Source organism: Euprymna scolopes, chromosome 3 (genome assembly GCF_053919585.1).
Source record: "Euprymna scolopes isolate OS-2025 chromosome 3, ASM5391958v1, whole genome shotgun sequence".
In the NCBI taxonomy this organism is placed as follows: domain Eukaryota; kingdom Metazoa; phylum Mollusca; class Cephalopoda; order Sepiida; family Sepiolidae; genus Euprymna; species Euprymna scolopes.
Window position 1 is genome coordinate 21,232,956 of NC_136484.1, and position 17,508 is coordinate 21,250,463.

Sequence of the window (17,508 nt, forward strand, 5' to 3'; positions counted from 1 at the left end):
GGCATACAATAGCATAATCTCTATTTGAAGGAAGATAACTTTTAAATCTGAAACGATAACTAATCCCATGAACATAGACGAGGATTAAGAGAAAGTTCTTATATACCTCCATTAAAAAAAATGTGTTGAATATTTGATTATCTGAGCATTCCACATAATTTAAATTTGCCATTTTTTGATTTACTGGAAGTCATGTGTTGCCATAAACTCATGACCACGAATGTTAAATACTTATGTTTATTCACTTTTTCAAACCATCATCACTGGGCCAGATTGGTTGCATCATATATTCCTTGGACCCCTTTTAAATTACCATTTCCTTTCATGGCCAACCTACTATTTATGATTTCTCTCACCATCTGTTGATTATTTGAATTTTATTTCCTTTGTGTTTGTGAGCTTTTCAGTTTTTAGAACTTTATCACATCTTTTGAAAGCCTTATTTCATTAGGTTAAATTTGAAAACTTTAGAAATCCAGAGTAATGATCTACAAATTGTTTATTAAATGAAAAATTGAAATTATATATTTATCTTTGTTTTTCTGAGACTTTCAGTGGCATCTACCTGAAAATCATAGAGGACTCTATAATTTTTTTTTTTTCCAAGGCCCTAGAAGAGTTTTCAAATTTAACTTTACACAATAGTACTTTCCAAAGATGTGACTAACTCCTAAAATTTTTCATGCCAACCATGTGATGCATATCAACCAGATTTGACTTGAATACAATTGTTGACTAGATTGGATATACAGTTTTTTTTGTTTTTTTTTTTGTTTTTTTTTTTTCTAAGTCTCATCTCACCTGACCTTAACACTGAGGAAAAAATTCTATTAGATTGGTTGTCACTAAAAGTCTGAGGGTGGGTGAATGATTTTTCATTTAATAAAAAAAAAATTATACAGCATTAGTTTTGTTAGTTTTCACCTTGCCTTGAACATGTAAATAATACATGACTCTTGGCTCAAATCATGTTTGTGCTTCTATTTCATCTTGTCAAATCTGATGCCTCAAGTAAGTGTGAAGCTGAAGAGATGGAATTAAAAAACAAAAAAAAAAAAACAAACAAAACATGTCACCAAATTTGACTTCAGTGCACATTCTACTAAACTAAGAATGGAATAAATAATAGCAATACTTGCTCTCCGAGATAGCATGGCATTCATCTTTTTTTTTTTTTTTTTTTTTTTCTGATGAGTTACTTCCCTTACATTATAAAATTTCTTTTTTGTAAACCTAACTATTGCACTATATTTTTCTTTAAAAGATTTTTGTTATATTTGAGCTAAACGCAGTTAATCTGTTCCATTTATAAGTAGGTTTTGTTTAGTGGAAAACTAAATTCTATAATTACTTGCATGTGCTTATTATAAATATTAGTTTTATTTAAACGAAAAAACACTTTGTCAGATTTGTAAATTTAAAAGGAATACTGATAGGATGACTAAACTTAAATTTTTGTTTATATTTAAAATTTTGGTATTTTTACAGTATAATCAAGACTTTAAAAAAATGAAAATATGGAAAAAGTTTATATTGTATGTATCTGGTACGGAATGATCTCCCAAACAAAAATTTCACTTAATTTGTATCAAGTTTTTTTAACGGTGAAAAAACAATTGCTTGTTATACCAAGCAAAAGGTTGGATTTTTAGGAAGAAAAGCTAGTATTAAAGATGGGGAGGTAGTGTCGGCGCTTTAAATGGAATTATCTCCCCGTGGTGTGTTCAAAAAATTCAAAGATGTCTACTTTCAATGCACCGTCATGAAAACATGTTTTTTCCGCTGTCAAAAAAAACCGTACTTAATCAAATTAAGGGACATTTTTCGAAGATCTTCAGTCCAAAACGGATACGTACAATATAAACTTTTCGATATTTTCATTTTTTTGTCTTGAGTAAACTGTACAAGTGCCAAAATTTCAATATGACTAAATTTTTTTTATTTAAAAAAATTTTTTTTTTTTTTTTTAATCTTCTGAAATAATTGAATTCACTTAGCTTTATAGTTAGAATCTATAGAGATTCTATGGTTTCATTAGTGCTAACATATTAAAAGATTAAAATTTGGAAGAATAAATCTAAAAGGAAGCAGATACATCTAAAATATGAAGGCCATGGAGAGCCTGATTACACTAGTGTTACTTTTATTGGAAAGATAATGTTGTGGCTACACCCAATTATACTAAAGGAATCCTGTAGAATTTTTATTGCTCAGTTATCCATATAATTGTACTTGTCCCTTTGTTAGCATATCTGTAATGCATTCACATGCATCAAATCAATGTAATTCGTCCACTATCAACTCTGTAATAGTAATACAGCTTCTAAGGACGCAAGAAGCCAACAACTGTCTCACACAAGTAAAGTTCATTGCAAAAGTTTGTTAAAATATCAACATTTGTAGGAGAAAAATGTGCAAAAAAGTGAAAACGTTATTTGTGAATGACAAAACACTGTATTAATTGTGATAAAAACGTGTAACGTATTTCTATATTATGCACATACAAAAATACTGTGAATTTGAAATACAACCACAATAGAAATAGCACACTGATCACGTATCATCACTTCTTCCACTATAAGTAAAGCAAATTTCATAATTACTTTGATTTAAAAAATTTTTTTATTGCCAGCACTGTTTTAAGGGAACCACAAGTTTATATAAGAAAATCCTTCTGATATGAAGTTAATTCATAGAAATGTTTTTTTTTTGTAACTATTCTTGAAATTTTTCCTCTGATCTGGTTTATATTTGGCCTTGAATGAATAACTTCCTGTAAATTTCTTTCTCTGTGTAAATTTCTTTCTCTGTGTAAATTTCTTTCTCCGTGTAAATTTCTTTCTCCGTGTAAATTTCTTTCTCCGTGTAAATTTCTTTCTCCGTGTAAATTTCTTTCTCCGTGTAAATTTCTTTCTCTGTGTAAATTTCTTTCTCTGTGTAAATTTCTTTCTCTGTGTAAATTTCTTTCTCTGTGTAAATTTCTTTCTCTGTGTAAATTTCTTTCTCTGTGTAAATTTCTTTCTCTGTGTAAATTTCTTTCTCTGTGTAAATTTCTTTCTCTGTGTAAATTTCTTTCTCTGTGTAAATTTCTTTCTCTGTGTAAATTTCTTTCTCTGTGTAAATTTCTTTCTCTGTGTAAATTTCTTTCTCTGTGTAAATTTCTTTCTCTGTGTAAATTTCTTTCTCTGTGTAAATTTCTTTCTCTGTGTAAATTTCTTTCTCTGTGTAAATTTCTTTCTCTGTGTAAATTTCTTTCTCTGTGTAAATTTCTTTCTCTGTGTAAATTTCTTTCTCTGTGTAAATTTCTTTCTCTGTGTAAATTTCTTTCTCTGTGTAAATTTCTTTCTCTGTGTAAATTTCTTTCTCTGTGTAAATTTCTTTCTCTGTGTAAATTTCTTTCTCTGTGTAAATTTCTTTCTCTGTGTAAATTTCTTTCTCTGTGTAAATTTCTTTCTCTGTGTAAATTTCTTTCTCTGTGTAAATTTCTTTCTCTGTGTAAATTTCTTTCTCTGTGTAAATTTCTTTCTCTGTGTAAATTTCTTTCTCTGTGTAAATTTCTTTCTCTGTGTAAATTTCTTTCTCTGTGTAAATTTCTTTCTCTGTGTAAATTTCTTTCTCTGTGTAAATTTCTTTCTCTGTGTAAATTTCTTTCTCTGTGTAAATTTCTTTCTCTGTGTAAATTTCTTTCTCTGTGTAAATTTCTTTCTCTGTGTAAATTTCTTTCTCTGTGTAAATTTCTTTCTCTGTGTAAATTTCTTTCTCTGTGTAAATTTCTTTCTCTGTGTAAATTTCTTTCTCTGTGTAAATTTCTTTCTCTGTGTAAATTTCTTTCTCTGTGTAAATTTCTTTCTCTGTGTAAATTTCTTTCTCTGTGTAAATTTCTTTCTCTGTGTAAATTTCTTTCTCTGTGTAAATTTCTTTCTCTGTGTAAATTTCTTTCTCTGTGTAAATTTCTTTCTCTGTGTAAATTTCTTTCTCTGTGTAAATTTCTTTCTCTGTGTAAATTTCTTTCTCTGTGTAAATTTCTTTCTCTGTGTAAATTTCTTTCTCTGTGTAAATTTCTTTCTCTGTGTAAATTTCTTTCTCTGTGTAAATTTCTTTCTCTGTGTAAATTTCTTTCTCTGTGTAAATTTCTTTCTCTGTGTAAATTTCTTTCTCTGTGTAAATTTCTTTCTCTGTGTAAATTTCTTTCTCTGTGTAAATTTCTTTCTCTGTGTAAATTTCTTTCTCTGTGTAAATAGCATAAATTTGTTATTGACTAGCATACCTCCCGGCATTGCCCGTTCATAAAATATGCTTAAATTACATTTTGATTAATGTGAATTTCGTATTATATTGTATCCAACCCAATATATAGTAATGATTTAAAGTTAAAGAAAGACTTGTGTGCCACCACCAAGAATTAAAACCAAAACGTTTAACTTACTATTTACTTTTTCCTTTGACGTTAATGCCTAACCTATGAAGACCTGCTTGTTGCAAGGCTAAAAATGGAAACCTCAACCAATAGCTATGTTATGCATGCATATTTGTTCGACCTTCACCTGACAAATTACATTTTTAATTTTCACTTTTGCACTGATTTTACCTGGATGAAACACAAATATAAAATTTTGTATGGGTTCGAATATCCTATGTTTTGTCTGTTGACCAAAAACTGACAGGAGTTTGGTAGGCAAATTTTTAAAACCTTTTTATATACACACATATATATATATATATATATATATATATATATATATTATTTTTACACAAATATTACATAATTACACGTAATAGTCAACTAAAGATGATCATCCCATAAGAAAACCGAAAAAAACTAATAGCAAATTAATTAAAATGAATGTTTAAAAGAATATGCAAATTAGCTAGATCTTTTGCTAGTGAATACAATTCCACAACCCATGTATAAGTTTAATTTTTTTTTTTTTTTTTTTTTTTTTTTTTTAAATAGAGGGTTTTTAATGAGTATCAGTACACAAAACTCACAAATTTATAGGAGTATAGATAATATCTTAATTGTCAAGTAGTTATGTCACTTGACTTAGTTTGTATAAGTATCCTCTTGTGGAATAGCAAATGGTCTGCATGTGATTATTTTATTTATTTATTTTTTTTTAATCTGACCAGTGGTTATCATATTTGGCTTAAATTATTTATACCACTTGTGAAATCTGTATTATGTAACATGATTATCTTTCTCCCCCTCTCTTTATGCACATTTTTTTTTTTTTTTTTTTTTTTTTTGAAAGCAGTATAACATTTCTAATTTATATCAAATAGATATTACTAAGATTTCTGATTTTTTTCAAATCAGATTTTGGAAAATAACATTAATTTTACTCATATTTACCTTTCTGATTTTGAGGCAGTTGCTACAGCTTCAGGGCTTTTTTGCTCCCCTTCCTTCTATACTGTTTTTAGTCTTTATCAGTTCCCAAGAATACTCGAAGCTAAAATTGCATCTCTTGTAGATCCCAGAAAGATGTCTCTGAATTAGAATTCTATCATCTGTTAACAAATCAAAATTAGTTTTCCACATGTACGATTGACCGTATCTCTATCACTTCTGGTGATCGATTCTAATTTTAGAATTTTTAAAAGTTGAAATAAAAATGATCATGAGAAAAACACGGAACAAGCTAAATAATTTCATATTGATGAACTTTTGTTATCAAATCAACATTTGATGTTCTCGCATTCTAAATATAGAAATTGTTTTATTGTATGTAATATGGTTTGATGTTCAAAAACGCATTTGTATATACCATTCAAATAAAAGTATTAACATGGAAATGAAATCTTACAAATTCAGACTAAACTTATTTTGGAAGTTGTAACTGGCTTCAAGCAAATCTGATGCTTATGTGAACTGAGTTTATTAAATTTTTTTGTGATCAAATAGGATTTAAATATCAGTTTCTTATTTCTTTACAATCCTGCTTCCCCATATTTTTTAATTTAAACTTTTTGGGTGGGCAAAATTTAATTTAACATTTCTTCACATCAGGAGTTTGACTAAATCAATGAAACTTATTTAGTGTTATGTTATGGTTGAACTTTTTTTGCTATTAAAAAAAAAAAAAAAGGTCTAGGATTTTTATTATCTAAAAAAAAAACCAAAAAAAAACCAAAAAAACTTCAGCAAAATAAAAATGAAGTATTAACAATGAAGCAGAAAGCAGTTTCTGACAACCTTTCAAAATTAGGTGTTTCCATTATTTTGTGGGCAAGCATAATAGTGTAGAATTAAAATGCTTGACTGCTGATCAGTTTCGAGTTATCAAGCAATTGTTTTGAATTTTAGCATGAAAATCATTGCCGTATGTAGCCATATTATAGAACCATGGTATGCTGAAATGACTGTTTGCGGATGATATACATGTCTACAACAAGTCCTCTATAAACTGATAATGATTTAATTTAAAAGCTTGGATAATCAAGACATTAATGAACTTTGAATCTTTCCTTTCTATTTTGTATCAAGAATTTATGGAAATTGTTGGATTCCTTGAAAAAATACAATCGTTATGAAATATCTCCTGCTAGTCTTGTTTATATGAATATTTGCTACACACAAACTATATTACATAATGCATACACACTAGGAAACAAGACTTAGATTGCTAAAAATGTTTATTTTCAGTATCCCTGAGGATTTGATTGTAATAACAGTTACTGAAAATATAATTATTGCCTAATATTTTTGTGTGTAAATGAATATCTATGAATTCCCGTGGTGAAGCTGCATTAGATGCAAATGTGCTAAAAGTTATGACTAATTATTTTTTTCTTCTCTGAAAGTTTTAAATTTCTGTTAATTATTTTGCCTTTTATAAATTCCGCTATAAAACAATGGCCAAAACATAGATGTATCAATTGAGCATTTTATAAAATATAACATGTTAAATTTGTAATTTACTCAAAAAAACTTTTAATCTTGTATAAAATGATGTGCACACAATGAACTTATGTTGCTGATAAGTTAATTTTTAAAATTAAAAATAAAATCTTGTAATGCAACTTTATTCGGAATCTTATGACTCGGCAAAAATCTGATCCTGCCTAATTTTCTGTATATTTTTGGAATCCGTGTAATGTATAACATATCTTTTTAATAAATTATAAGTATCAACCCAAGCAATCTTTCATTAACTGAAATTGTAGATTTCACTCTTCATAATGAGTATGCATAACTAATACTTGTATCGTAAAAATTGTAATATATACACCTGTAACTTCTACAGGCCAGCTCAGATGCACAGGCTTTGGGGTTGAGATGCAGCTGTAGCCGATACCTGTGGCGTCACCCATGTTTTCGTCTAGTGGTTGAATTCATCTCCGTCGTCCGCTCTCCAGTTCCGCTTTTGAATCAGCTTCCAAACGGTCACCTGGGCTATCTGAGAAATACATTGTATTCAATAACGGTGTTTTCAAATAAAGAAAAAAGTCAAAGCTTAATTGGCTTTTCTTAACATAGAATTAATTGTTGCCTTCGACCTTACAAATCAAATGATAGTTACATGCTAGCCTAATCATGCAAGCGCTGGGGGCTGACAGTTTTCTTTCCTTTTTTTTTTTTTTTTTTTTTTTTTTTTTTTTTTTTTTTCAAGCACTTACTTTTCTCTATCGTCAGTATGCAGGGAAGGATTAGGGGCACACATATCAGACGTGTCGTCCAAGCGCGTGGCAACAAGTCTATCACATCCCTTCCTCTCCTTTTATCAATATCAGCTAGATGTAACCCCCTCCCCCTCTCCAAATATGCCCACAAGTGGCGGCCAACCAATCAGCAGCCGCGCCTTTGTTCGGAGTGGGGGCCCAGTAAGGGCCTGCCGAACCCTGACCGCTTGGTCGCAGAAGAGAAAGAAAAAAATAAAAGCGACCTTTACTGTAGCAAAAGGATGAGATTTTACTCTCATCTTCTCTCCACCCTCTCTCAACACGTCGGTAAGGAGATAATGTTCTCTCACCAGGAATATGAGCCGTCGCATCTAATTAACACAAGGTCTTTTGTTATGCATGCCAGCCTGAGTAGTCTCCTCCTTCAATCGCTCGGCAAACGACCTCCATCGGCAGTCTATCAACACAAGAGTCCATTTGTTAAATTTCGGAATTATTTTTGACTTCATTCTGGCGTAGACATGCGTTTTAGTATCCATTCCCGGTGGAGGGGAGGCATTTTGATTATCCATCAAGAAACACATATTCTGTTTAATGATGATGGTTTGATGTTTTAGAGTCCAGCCGTGCGAATTCCCCTGAATTTGTGCCAATGGACCACCTAGACTACAAGCGGTTCTTTAATTAACTAGCAAGGTCTCCCGGCATCACCCACTCCCCATCGGGCCCACCCCCAACTTTAATAATTATTACAAAAAATTGTTAGATTAAGATAATTAAACAAACCAGGTTGTCTTGATTAAGACACTCTCCTAGAATACTGTAATATCAATTTCTCATTAACCTTAAAGTTTTACGGTTTTAATCCCAATTTTTAAAAATTAATCCAGCTATCTTAATGTATAAGCTAATAAAAATACATGGATCATAAACTTAATATTAAGATGTATTAACTGTAAAAATAATTGTTTAATATTTACAAGGTATTTGTATTTGCTACTTCCTATAATATATTAACAATTATATACATTATAATTTAACTAATAAAATGAATATTAACCTTTTCTAAATTAGTTATAGCAAAAGATGTTTTTATATTTCGTATTTGTATGATTTCACCTATTCTTATTGTAATATAAAATATTTATAAAGCAGATTAAACTTATATCAATTAAGAATCTTGGTTTCTCAAAATTTAAAGTGGTGTTAAAATTAAGTCCTTTTATTTAATTTAAGTTTAATGCAAACAGTTTTTCTCAAATTTTGCTGTTATTATAAACTAGCCTGGGTGTGTAAGGTGGTTGGTTGAGCAACCAAAGCCCCCCCCCCCAAAAAAAACAAACTAATTAAAACAACTCAAAATAGCGAGTAGGCCTCTGTGAGTGCAAAAAAATTAATAGGCAAGCTCGAACGTGTAACATGCAAGAAAAGATGAAAAAGAGCAAACGGTCTTATCAATGCGCCCACCATGGTTGTGACATCATGGGCATTCAAAATAACCTGTTTTATGCGAAGCTTGAATGACTTGCAAAAATGTCGAGAAAACTGACCCCCTCTTTGTTAAAAAAAAACAAAAACAAAACAAAAAGCGGCCCAGTTGACGGTGAAAGAATGAACGTTTTTGGCTAATTTTAATTCTAACAGACGTTAGACCTAAGCTAATGTGTAGAATGTGCTTGTTACTATAGGACTGACTGTAGACAGATTGATTACACTCTCCCTCCCTTTCATTTTCTCCTTAGTTAATTTCTGATTTTCTGTCACCAATGAGCACAGCTGTCTGACCTAATTAAAATAACTAATAGACTATATTGAGTCTAGTTGCTGCTCTCTTCTAGTGCCCTCGACACAGGTTTCCAAATGCCTACAGTAAAAAAATTAATTCAAAAGCCTTTCAAAGTTTTATTTTAAGACCGGAGGCTTTGGTTGCCTGATGAGATCTTTTTAGATTGAAACAAGTTATTGTCATGACCAATGGTAATTTTGTTTATCTAAATTGAATAAAATATATATGCTAACCTACCCATGTCCCAGTCATCTGGGAATACATAGTCATTATCAATTACAAAAATTGTAATATTTCTACTGATGGTACTGACATTATTGTAAGAATGTTAATTATAATAGTAATACTGAGAATATAATTCAAATAATGATATCTATAACAAAACTTGTAATGATACTAATAGAACCATAGCAATAAACATTAAATAAGAAAAAAATACTAAAGATGTTGAAAAATGAAACCTGTCAATATTAATAGTAAAACAAATAAGAATTGCATTGGTAATGCAACCAATAGTAAAAATAATTATAGTAATAGAACAAATAAAGGCCACTAAGACTATTACTACTGCTAATAAAATAAATCAATACAGAAACAAATGAAGAATATAAAAAAGCAAAATTGTATTAGTAAAAATATTAGCAATAATATTACCACCACCAATAATCATAATTTCAGCCTCGACTAGCACCATGCTAAATAGTTGGTGTCCAGGAAGATGGGGAAAAATGAGAGAAAGCACTAACCAGACATTTACTGGATGAGTGCAAATTGGCATAAGACCTTGTGAAGGCTTATTGCCACCTGAATTTCATTGAAAAAAAAAAAAAGAGACAAAATTGAACTGCTACTATTAGTAAAAATAATAGCAATACTAAAGTCCCCGCCCGAGAAAAACAAAGTATTCTTGCAGTATGTTTAAATTCTACAAGAAAGCCTAGTCTGTATTCTGCATAAGTACCTGTTAATGTTTTTATTTTATTTTTTCACATTATTTGAAAATACTTAAAAAAAAAAAAAAAAAAAAAAAAAAAAAAAAAAAAAATGTAAATGAGTTTTTTGAATATAAAATGAAATGTACTGTATCTTATTAAATTGTTAGGTGAAATTAGTGGATCCCTGTCTGTAGCAATATTAAAATCATTCCTAACCCCACTAACAATAAAAGTACTTTATAACAGACAAAAATTACAATCTTGTTAAATAAAACTTTATTTTTCAGATGGTCGGAAAGATGGACCAGTTTGTCATGGAGAAACTTCAAAAGGCACTCTTCTTGAGGTAATATGTGAATTCATTTCCGTGTTTATTTTACAAGTGTCACCATGTGACCTGCTGAGCTCAAATATTAGTTGCATTCAATTTTGCTTTAAAAGTATTACTCTATACTCTGATTTCGTGTAATGAATACCATTGTGTACTTTGGAATTGATTAGAGCCAGGGCAACAGCATATTCTTGTCATTGTTTTGACTATGTGTATCTGATATCTTGTATGCTTTTATATAACGATGTGGTTCTCAGTTGTTTAACTGTCGGATATATATTCGCTAGTCAAAACAATGAAGTAATATTCTGTTACCATCGCTCTACTAATGACCCTCTCAATTGCCCAATTTGTATTCAATGACTCGTTTACAATATGTACTGTGCTTTAGTATTACAGAATCCAAAAATGTTATTTTTTGAAACAAAAACTCTTTTGGATACAAGTTTGTGGGGTTAAAAGAATACTATCAACATTGACTGACATTGCAGCAACTTGTTTGTATTGTTGCACCCAAACAAGTTTTGCTCTAATGTCTGCAGTAGAAGCAAGAGATACAAATACTTAGATTTGGGAAGCTGATTTTACTTTCAGATTCCATCACCTTACGTTGAATCAGCTCTTCATGATAACACTAGCTGGACATGTGTAAATTAGTGGTATTTCCATTTCATCCAAGTTCAGTTGACTTTGTTCATCATTGATATATTAAAATTACATTGCCATTGATGTGGTCATGTGTAAACTAACAGTAAAAAAAAAAAAAAAAAGGGTTAATCCAACTTTCAAACATTCTTTTCATTTGAACCGGTTGATCTCGAAACATTCAAATTAGTTACATGTGAAAATCAGTCTCAACTATAAGTCTACAATTGCGAAGAAAAGCCTTTCATACTCTAACAAATGAGCATGGGTGATACACCATGCAGTTAATTCTTTTTTTTAGCTAGTGTTTTTTTTTTTTTTTTTTTTTTTTTTTTCTGCCTATTTTAAAATTTTCATTATTATAGTTTTTATTCAAATAAATATTAGTTTTGAAATCTTATTTCTATAAGAACGATATTAGATCAATATAAATTTTTTTTTTTCTTCATTTGGGTGAGTTTATGATAGCAAAGTGATAACTAACTTTGAATTCCATAATATGAGATTTTTTTTAGTGACCCTTCCTTTATGTACTTACAGAAATAACCACATTTTTTCTATTTCATATTTCTAACATGTTTCACAAAAACAGTAAGTTTAAAAAAAAAAAAAAATGTAAGGAAATTCAAAATTTATATTTGAATTTTATTGTTACAATTTGTCTCCTCCACCTTGAATAAAATTTGAAGAGAGTAATCCCCCTCCCTTGTTTTATTATCGAACTAATTTTTGAATAAACTAATCCTTTAAACCTTCATGTTTCTCTTCATTGCAGAATGCTGTTAAAGTAGTGAGCAAGTTCATTGAACGTGATCCAGGGGAGGTGAACTTCAGCATGCTTGCACTCGCCAAAAAGTCTCCTTAGAGTTGACCTCCCCCCCCTCATCATGCGGCTTACCTACTTGTCTTCTCTCAATGACCAACAAAGCTTGCTGGATACTCTACAGCTGATGACTATTTTCATAGCAACAATAAATATATAAATTAACAAACCAAACAATTATGAAAATACAACTGGCTTATACACACTATTATTTTTGGTTTTTATTTGTTTTATTATATTCGATGAGTACAATAGAAAGGATTACTGAATATTAACTTTTCATCTTAGTTCTTGTAGTCTGAACATTTAAAAAATTTTTTTTTTTACTTTAGATGTTTGTATGGCATTCAACCCTAGAAGAGTTAAACAGACTTCCTCCTAAAGAGGAAATGCCAAGGAAATGTTAAATTCACAGGCAGTCCCCAGTTGCCTGTATATCCTGATCAGAGATGACTACATTAGGTTTACATTTGAATTTGTTACAAAAACCTATTTTTTTTTCTCCCTTAAACTTCAGGTATTTAAGCAAAGATTCCGGCATTTTTTATTTTTAAAAAATTTGAGTGTAGGGATATTTATTTAAAAAAAAAAAAAAAAAAAAAAAAAAAATGGTCTAATTCTTCCTTCCTGCAACAGCTTACTCCAACCACGCACATTGTATCTGAATTCTGTTTTCTTGCTGAAGAAAATGTAACCTTGCTGATAATTATGGCATTTTCACCTGCATCCTTTTGTGTAACTGGTGATCTGCTGTCTTTGCCTAAATGAACATGATTTAGGTTTGCTAATATTTTAAAGTTATATGGGGGTTGTATGGAAAATAAAAATGACATATATCTAGGGCCGTCCTCTAAAAATATATTTTAATGTGATGCCTTTCTTTTACAAAAACAATTTTGGAATTTTTCGCCACTTGTGGTTGGTCTGTCTTTTCTCTCATTAAAAATATATGATTAGATGCAACAATTTTATTGCATATCTTTATTTTCTCAAAAACAATATTTCCAAACTTTTATTTGACTTTATCTCTAAAAATATTTCAATGTCAGATGTTCGTGCTTACAATTGTAACAACTTGTTCTGAGAAGCGGCATGGCATCATCCTGGTTCTAAATATCGCTATTATCACTGATTCTATTTTTGTCCCTCCCTTACTCACATATAGACTCCACAAATGCTCAAAAGTTTACTAGTTTCTGTATGTTAGACCACGGAATTCCAGCAGATTTTTTTGATAACCTATGCACTACTGTTATTGCTGCTGACGATAATTTACAGCCTCCAAAAATATTGGACAGAATTACTGGTAGTGCTTAAATTAAATGTTAATGCAAAACAAAACCTGAACATTCCAAACCTGTTCTATAGCATGGCACCAAAAATAACAAAGAACCCAGGAATCCTAGATGCTGTTTTAAGTAGAACTGCAACAACCTGAAAAGCTTGACAAAAGTTCTCAAATTTTTAGCTTGAATTGTAGCCATTTGCCATTTTTCCAGTAAATCATGAAATAATCTACTTGATTTTTCTTATAAATTCTATTTATCATAATGAAGATGTAGATTTCCTTTGTTTTACCTCATTAATTATAGTTAATCTATAATTGATTAAACAATTTAAATAAAGAAATCTATAATCTAAGCAAAGGAATGTTAGTATTTGATAAATGATTTACAAAAAAAAAATTCTGCAGTTATAGAAATGTTAACACTGAATAAGTTAAATCTTTCAGGTTAGAAATGAAGCATAGACGCTGACCACCAAATGGCATTTCACGGCACAAGGACAATCTGTTATATGGCTGGAAGACTGCTTTTTATATTATTTTTTTTGACAGTTGCATTTTCTGGTGAATAAAGTATTTTGCTTGATGTCACTTGTTGAGTTTTGTATCCCCCCCCCTCTCAATTTGATTCCTCTTTTCGTTTATTTGTTTATGGGCAAGTTCACAGAAAAAAAGAATACTTGGATTTCTAGATGCTAAAGAATTCATTAAGGAGTCACTGAAAGGTTATAAAAATATCCTGGAGTGTAAGTAACTGACAAACTAATTCTTCCTCTCAAAGAAGGTAATGCTTGGGAGTTTCGTTTACACTCCCCCCCCCCCCAAACAAAATTATAATTCTGAATCCAAGGATACATAAGCAAAAGGGTTGAATAGTTTCTTCTATCTACTCTTCTATAAGAGGAACTTTGAGTCCATTCCCTATACTTGGAAATGGCTGGGCTGATTTCTTTTGAAATTTTGCAAGGAGGTACTTGATGTGTCTGGGGAATGTTCTTGCATAGGTTTTGTATTAGAATACATTTGGTAAAGAAATCTGATTTTGACCAAACTTAACATTTATACAACCTAACCTCACGAGTGCATTTGAAAAGTTTTATCACTGCAGAACAGCCGAGCCTAATTAAAGCTTATATTTGACTTTGTATTTTGAAATGAAGTGAAACCATTATGTACAAATTTTATAAAAGCAACAGTAGATTCTTTGGAGTGCAATGTGGATTACAAGGTATTGTGGACTAATTCACTGTGGGGAGGCATCTGAAGTTCCTCCAGTACACTGCACCTTCCATCTAAAAAAAAAAATTTTACTCAAGTTCAGATTTTGAACCAAGTTTATGCATTGCTTGACATTCAAAACCCTGTTGACCCAAAAACAGCAATCTACAGAATTATTGCTTATCTGCAAGAATTAAATAATTCATCTGATGAACAAGGAATTTTATTACATGTTATTGATTACAAGTTTTAGAATGTTGGTGAAATAACCGCATAAAAATGATATGCTGGTTAAAGGGAGTATTTAAGAAAATCATCCAATAACTTAGTCAGTGGATGTGCAAGGATGTAAATTTCTCTTTGGAATCTGTATGTTTCAGTCTCAAGATGTCATGGCTGAATATCCAAGAGCAATCACCCACTTTTCAGTTCAAGGAAAGTAACTTTATTTTTATTTTTTAGGTTGATCCTAACAGTATTCATGCTAAAAAGGCACTTTCTCTACAGATTTTTCCCCTAAAGAGGATACGTGGAAGATATTAAACTTTTGACCAGATGAGCATACTTATTACTGTGGCTTCCTTCAGTCTTGACAGACTATGGGTGCCTGCACGTGAAATTTGTGTGGCAAGAATTGCGCAGTCTCCAACCACGCCTCTCCAGAGTCAACATTGTTGTATACTAGTGGCAAGTTAAGGTACAGGACGACTGGAAACAAATGCAGAGATAAGCGTAGCGTAGAGCACATACAGTGCCTAGAATTCCCAAATGGTCACCCATCTGGTATTAGCCAGGCTCAACGTTGCTTAACTTCAGTGATCTGGCTGGAACCGGTGTGTCAACGTGATTATGCCGTTTAGTTATATTTGTTACTAGGTCTTTGGCAACAGCATATTCTTTTTGTTTTAACTCTAGAATGTGTATCTTATCTTATGTGCTTTTATACAGTGATGTAGTTCTCAGTTAATCTATACTCAAGTCAAAATGATAAGAAAATGCTGTTATAGACCTACTTATTACATTAATTTTGTTTTTGCGAAGGGAGCAAAAGATTTAACTTTTCACTGAAACTGGAATAGCTTACAGGTATTTTTTAGTGTTCATCAATTTCTATTCAACGTCTGTTATAGTTGCCCAAAGCCGATAGTGATGACAACTGCATTACCATTGCTGGTTATGTAGATCGTGAATGTGAAAAATTTTAATGAAATCCATAAAAGTAGTTTAGTTTAAATGGTATTACCTATGTAAACATGTGAGTTAACAAAAAAAGCAATGTTATGCACGGCATGTTGTTTGAAATTTAATGTTTTATATAGTTAGTCTTGATCACACTAATTAGCTGCTAACAATATAGGGAATTTATAACATTATGTATTTTCTTTGCTAACATATTTTTTTTGCCTACTTGGTAACCTAAGAGGACTCTATTCTATTGCAATATTTTTGTTAGAATGTGAGAATATGATTAAAGAAAATTGGAAGACTTTAGTTCCTATCACCAGTGTCTTTAACCAATCAAATGGAGTCACACTCTGCCAGCAACCAATCAGAAATTGGGATAACTCCATAAAAATACTGGATGTTTTAGAATTCCTGCAGATAATTTTGTTTTCACACCAGTAGGAACTAAAATTAAGAATAGCCTTTTTTTTACATAGGGGTCACCACTTATCAAGGCCCGAAGGCCACTCGAGGATAAGGGTTACTGAGTGTACAGTAGTCTGTGGAATAATATAGTAATCGTTAGTAGTGGAAGTTTGGTAAATGAGATTACTTAAGGGGATGGTTCATCAAGAATTTGTTTACATTGGACTTGAAGACAACCAAATTGTAGTCAGCTGAAAAACAGGCAAACGGAAGAGAGTTCCACAGGCATGCAGTTCTAAGAAAGAAGCTTTGTTCATGGAATCTACATTTTGGTTTAGGCACAGATAAAGAATGGGGAAAATTATTGACAGCTAGATGAATGTTTTTCGTGAAAGTTTGGTGTGGGGGGACCATAGAATGGAGCTCAGACGAGCACTTGCCATAGAAATAACAATAAAGCAAAGGCCAGCTTGCAACGTCTCTTCTGTGGGAAAGAGGTTGCAGAGAAGAGAAAAGGGCATCCTCCATTAGGCTTTCAATAATGTAAAATAATAGAAGAGTATGGCAGCTTTCATCTAAAGAAATAATTAAATTGCTGTTTATGCAAATTGTGAATGCGAAAGATTTTAAATAAAATTCTTCAAAGAGGTTTCGTTTCAAGATATTCATTGCCGGACTTCAATCTTCACGTGATTCGAACATTTGTACACATGTACTTTCAAGACTGGGTAATAACATTACAGTCTAAACTCTTACTACAAAAGGTTAATATTTATCATATCTTAAATATGACACTCGGAGAGTACACTAATCCATTTACTAAAGACAATATCCAAGAAAATGTAACGTTGTTTGGTTCCGTCATCAAAATGATGTGCTGAATCTGCATTTTAAGCCATGAGTGGTTGTGACATCATGGAGTGGAATGCATATATAAGCATAGAGATCGAAAGAAAAAAGAAGAAAAGGAAAAAATATGCGTGGGAAGTTACGTTCAGTAAGTATACAGTGGCTCTTCCTCCTACCCCTCTGATTGACAGGCAGCTGTGTCTGGTGCTCTGTATTGACAGACAGCTGTGTCTGGTGCTGCTATATAATGTAATTAGGAGTATGTTTCTTATCTACTTAGGTGGTGCTCATACTCTAGCTGTGTATTTAACTTTTTTATTTAACTTTTTTCTTTTTTTTTTACGATTTTATCAGGCTGTAACCGTCTAGTCTCTAAATGTCTGTCTGTTAAAGATGGTTACGGCCTATGCTCATCTAGTCTGT

At 31.2% G+C, this 17,508-nt stretch overlaps 1 protein-coding gene across 1 annotated transcript in view; it reads left to right on the forward strand.

Annotated features, from left to right (window-relative positions):
• LOC145253699 (ubiquitin carboxyl-terminal hydrolase isozyme L3-like) overlaps positions 1-14,014 on the forward strand; it is a 94,728-nt gene extending 80,714 nt beyond the window's left edge. Inside the window, exons 7-8 of the mRNA XM_080112958.1 lie at positions 10,632-10,690; positions 12,096-14,014. Coding sequence (XP_079969084.1) covers positions 10,632-10,690; positions 12,096-12,185 — 149 coding nt within the window. The 3' untranslated portion in view covers positions 12,186-14,014. The remainder of the gene's footprint in view (positions 1-10,631; positions 10,691-12,095) is intronic.
• The last annotated feature ends 3,494 nt before the right edge of the window (positions 14,015-17,508 follow it).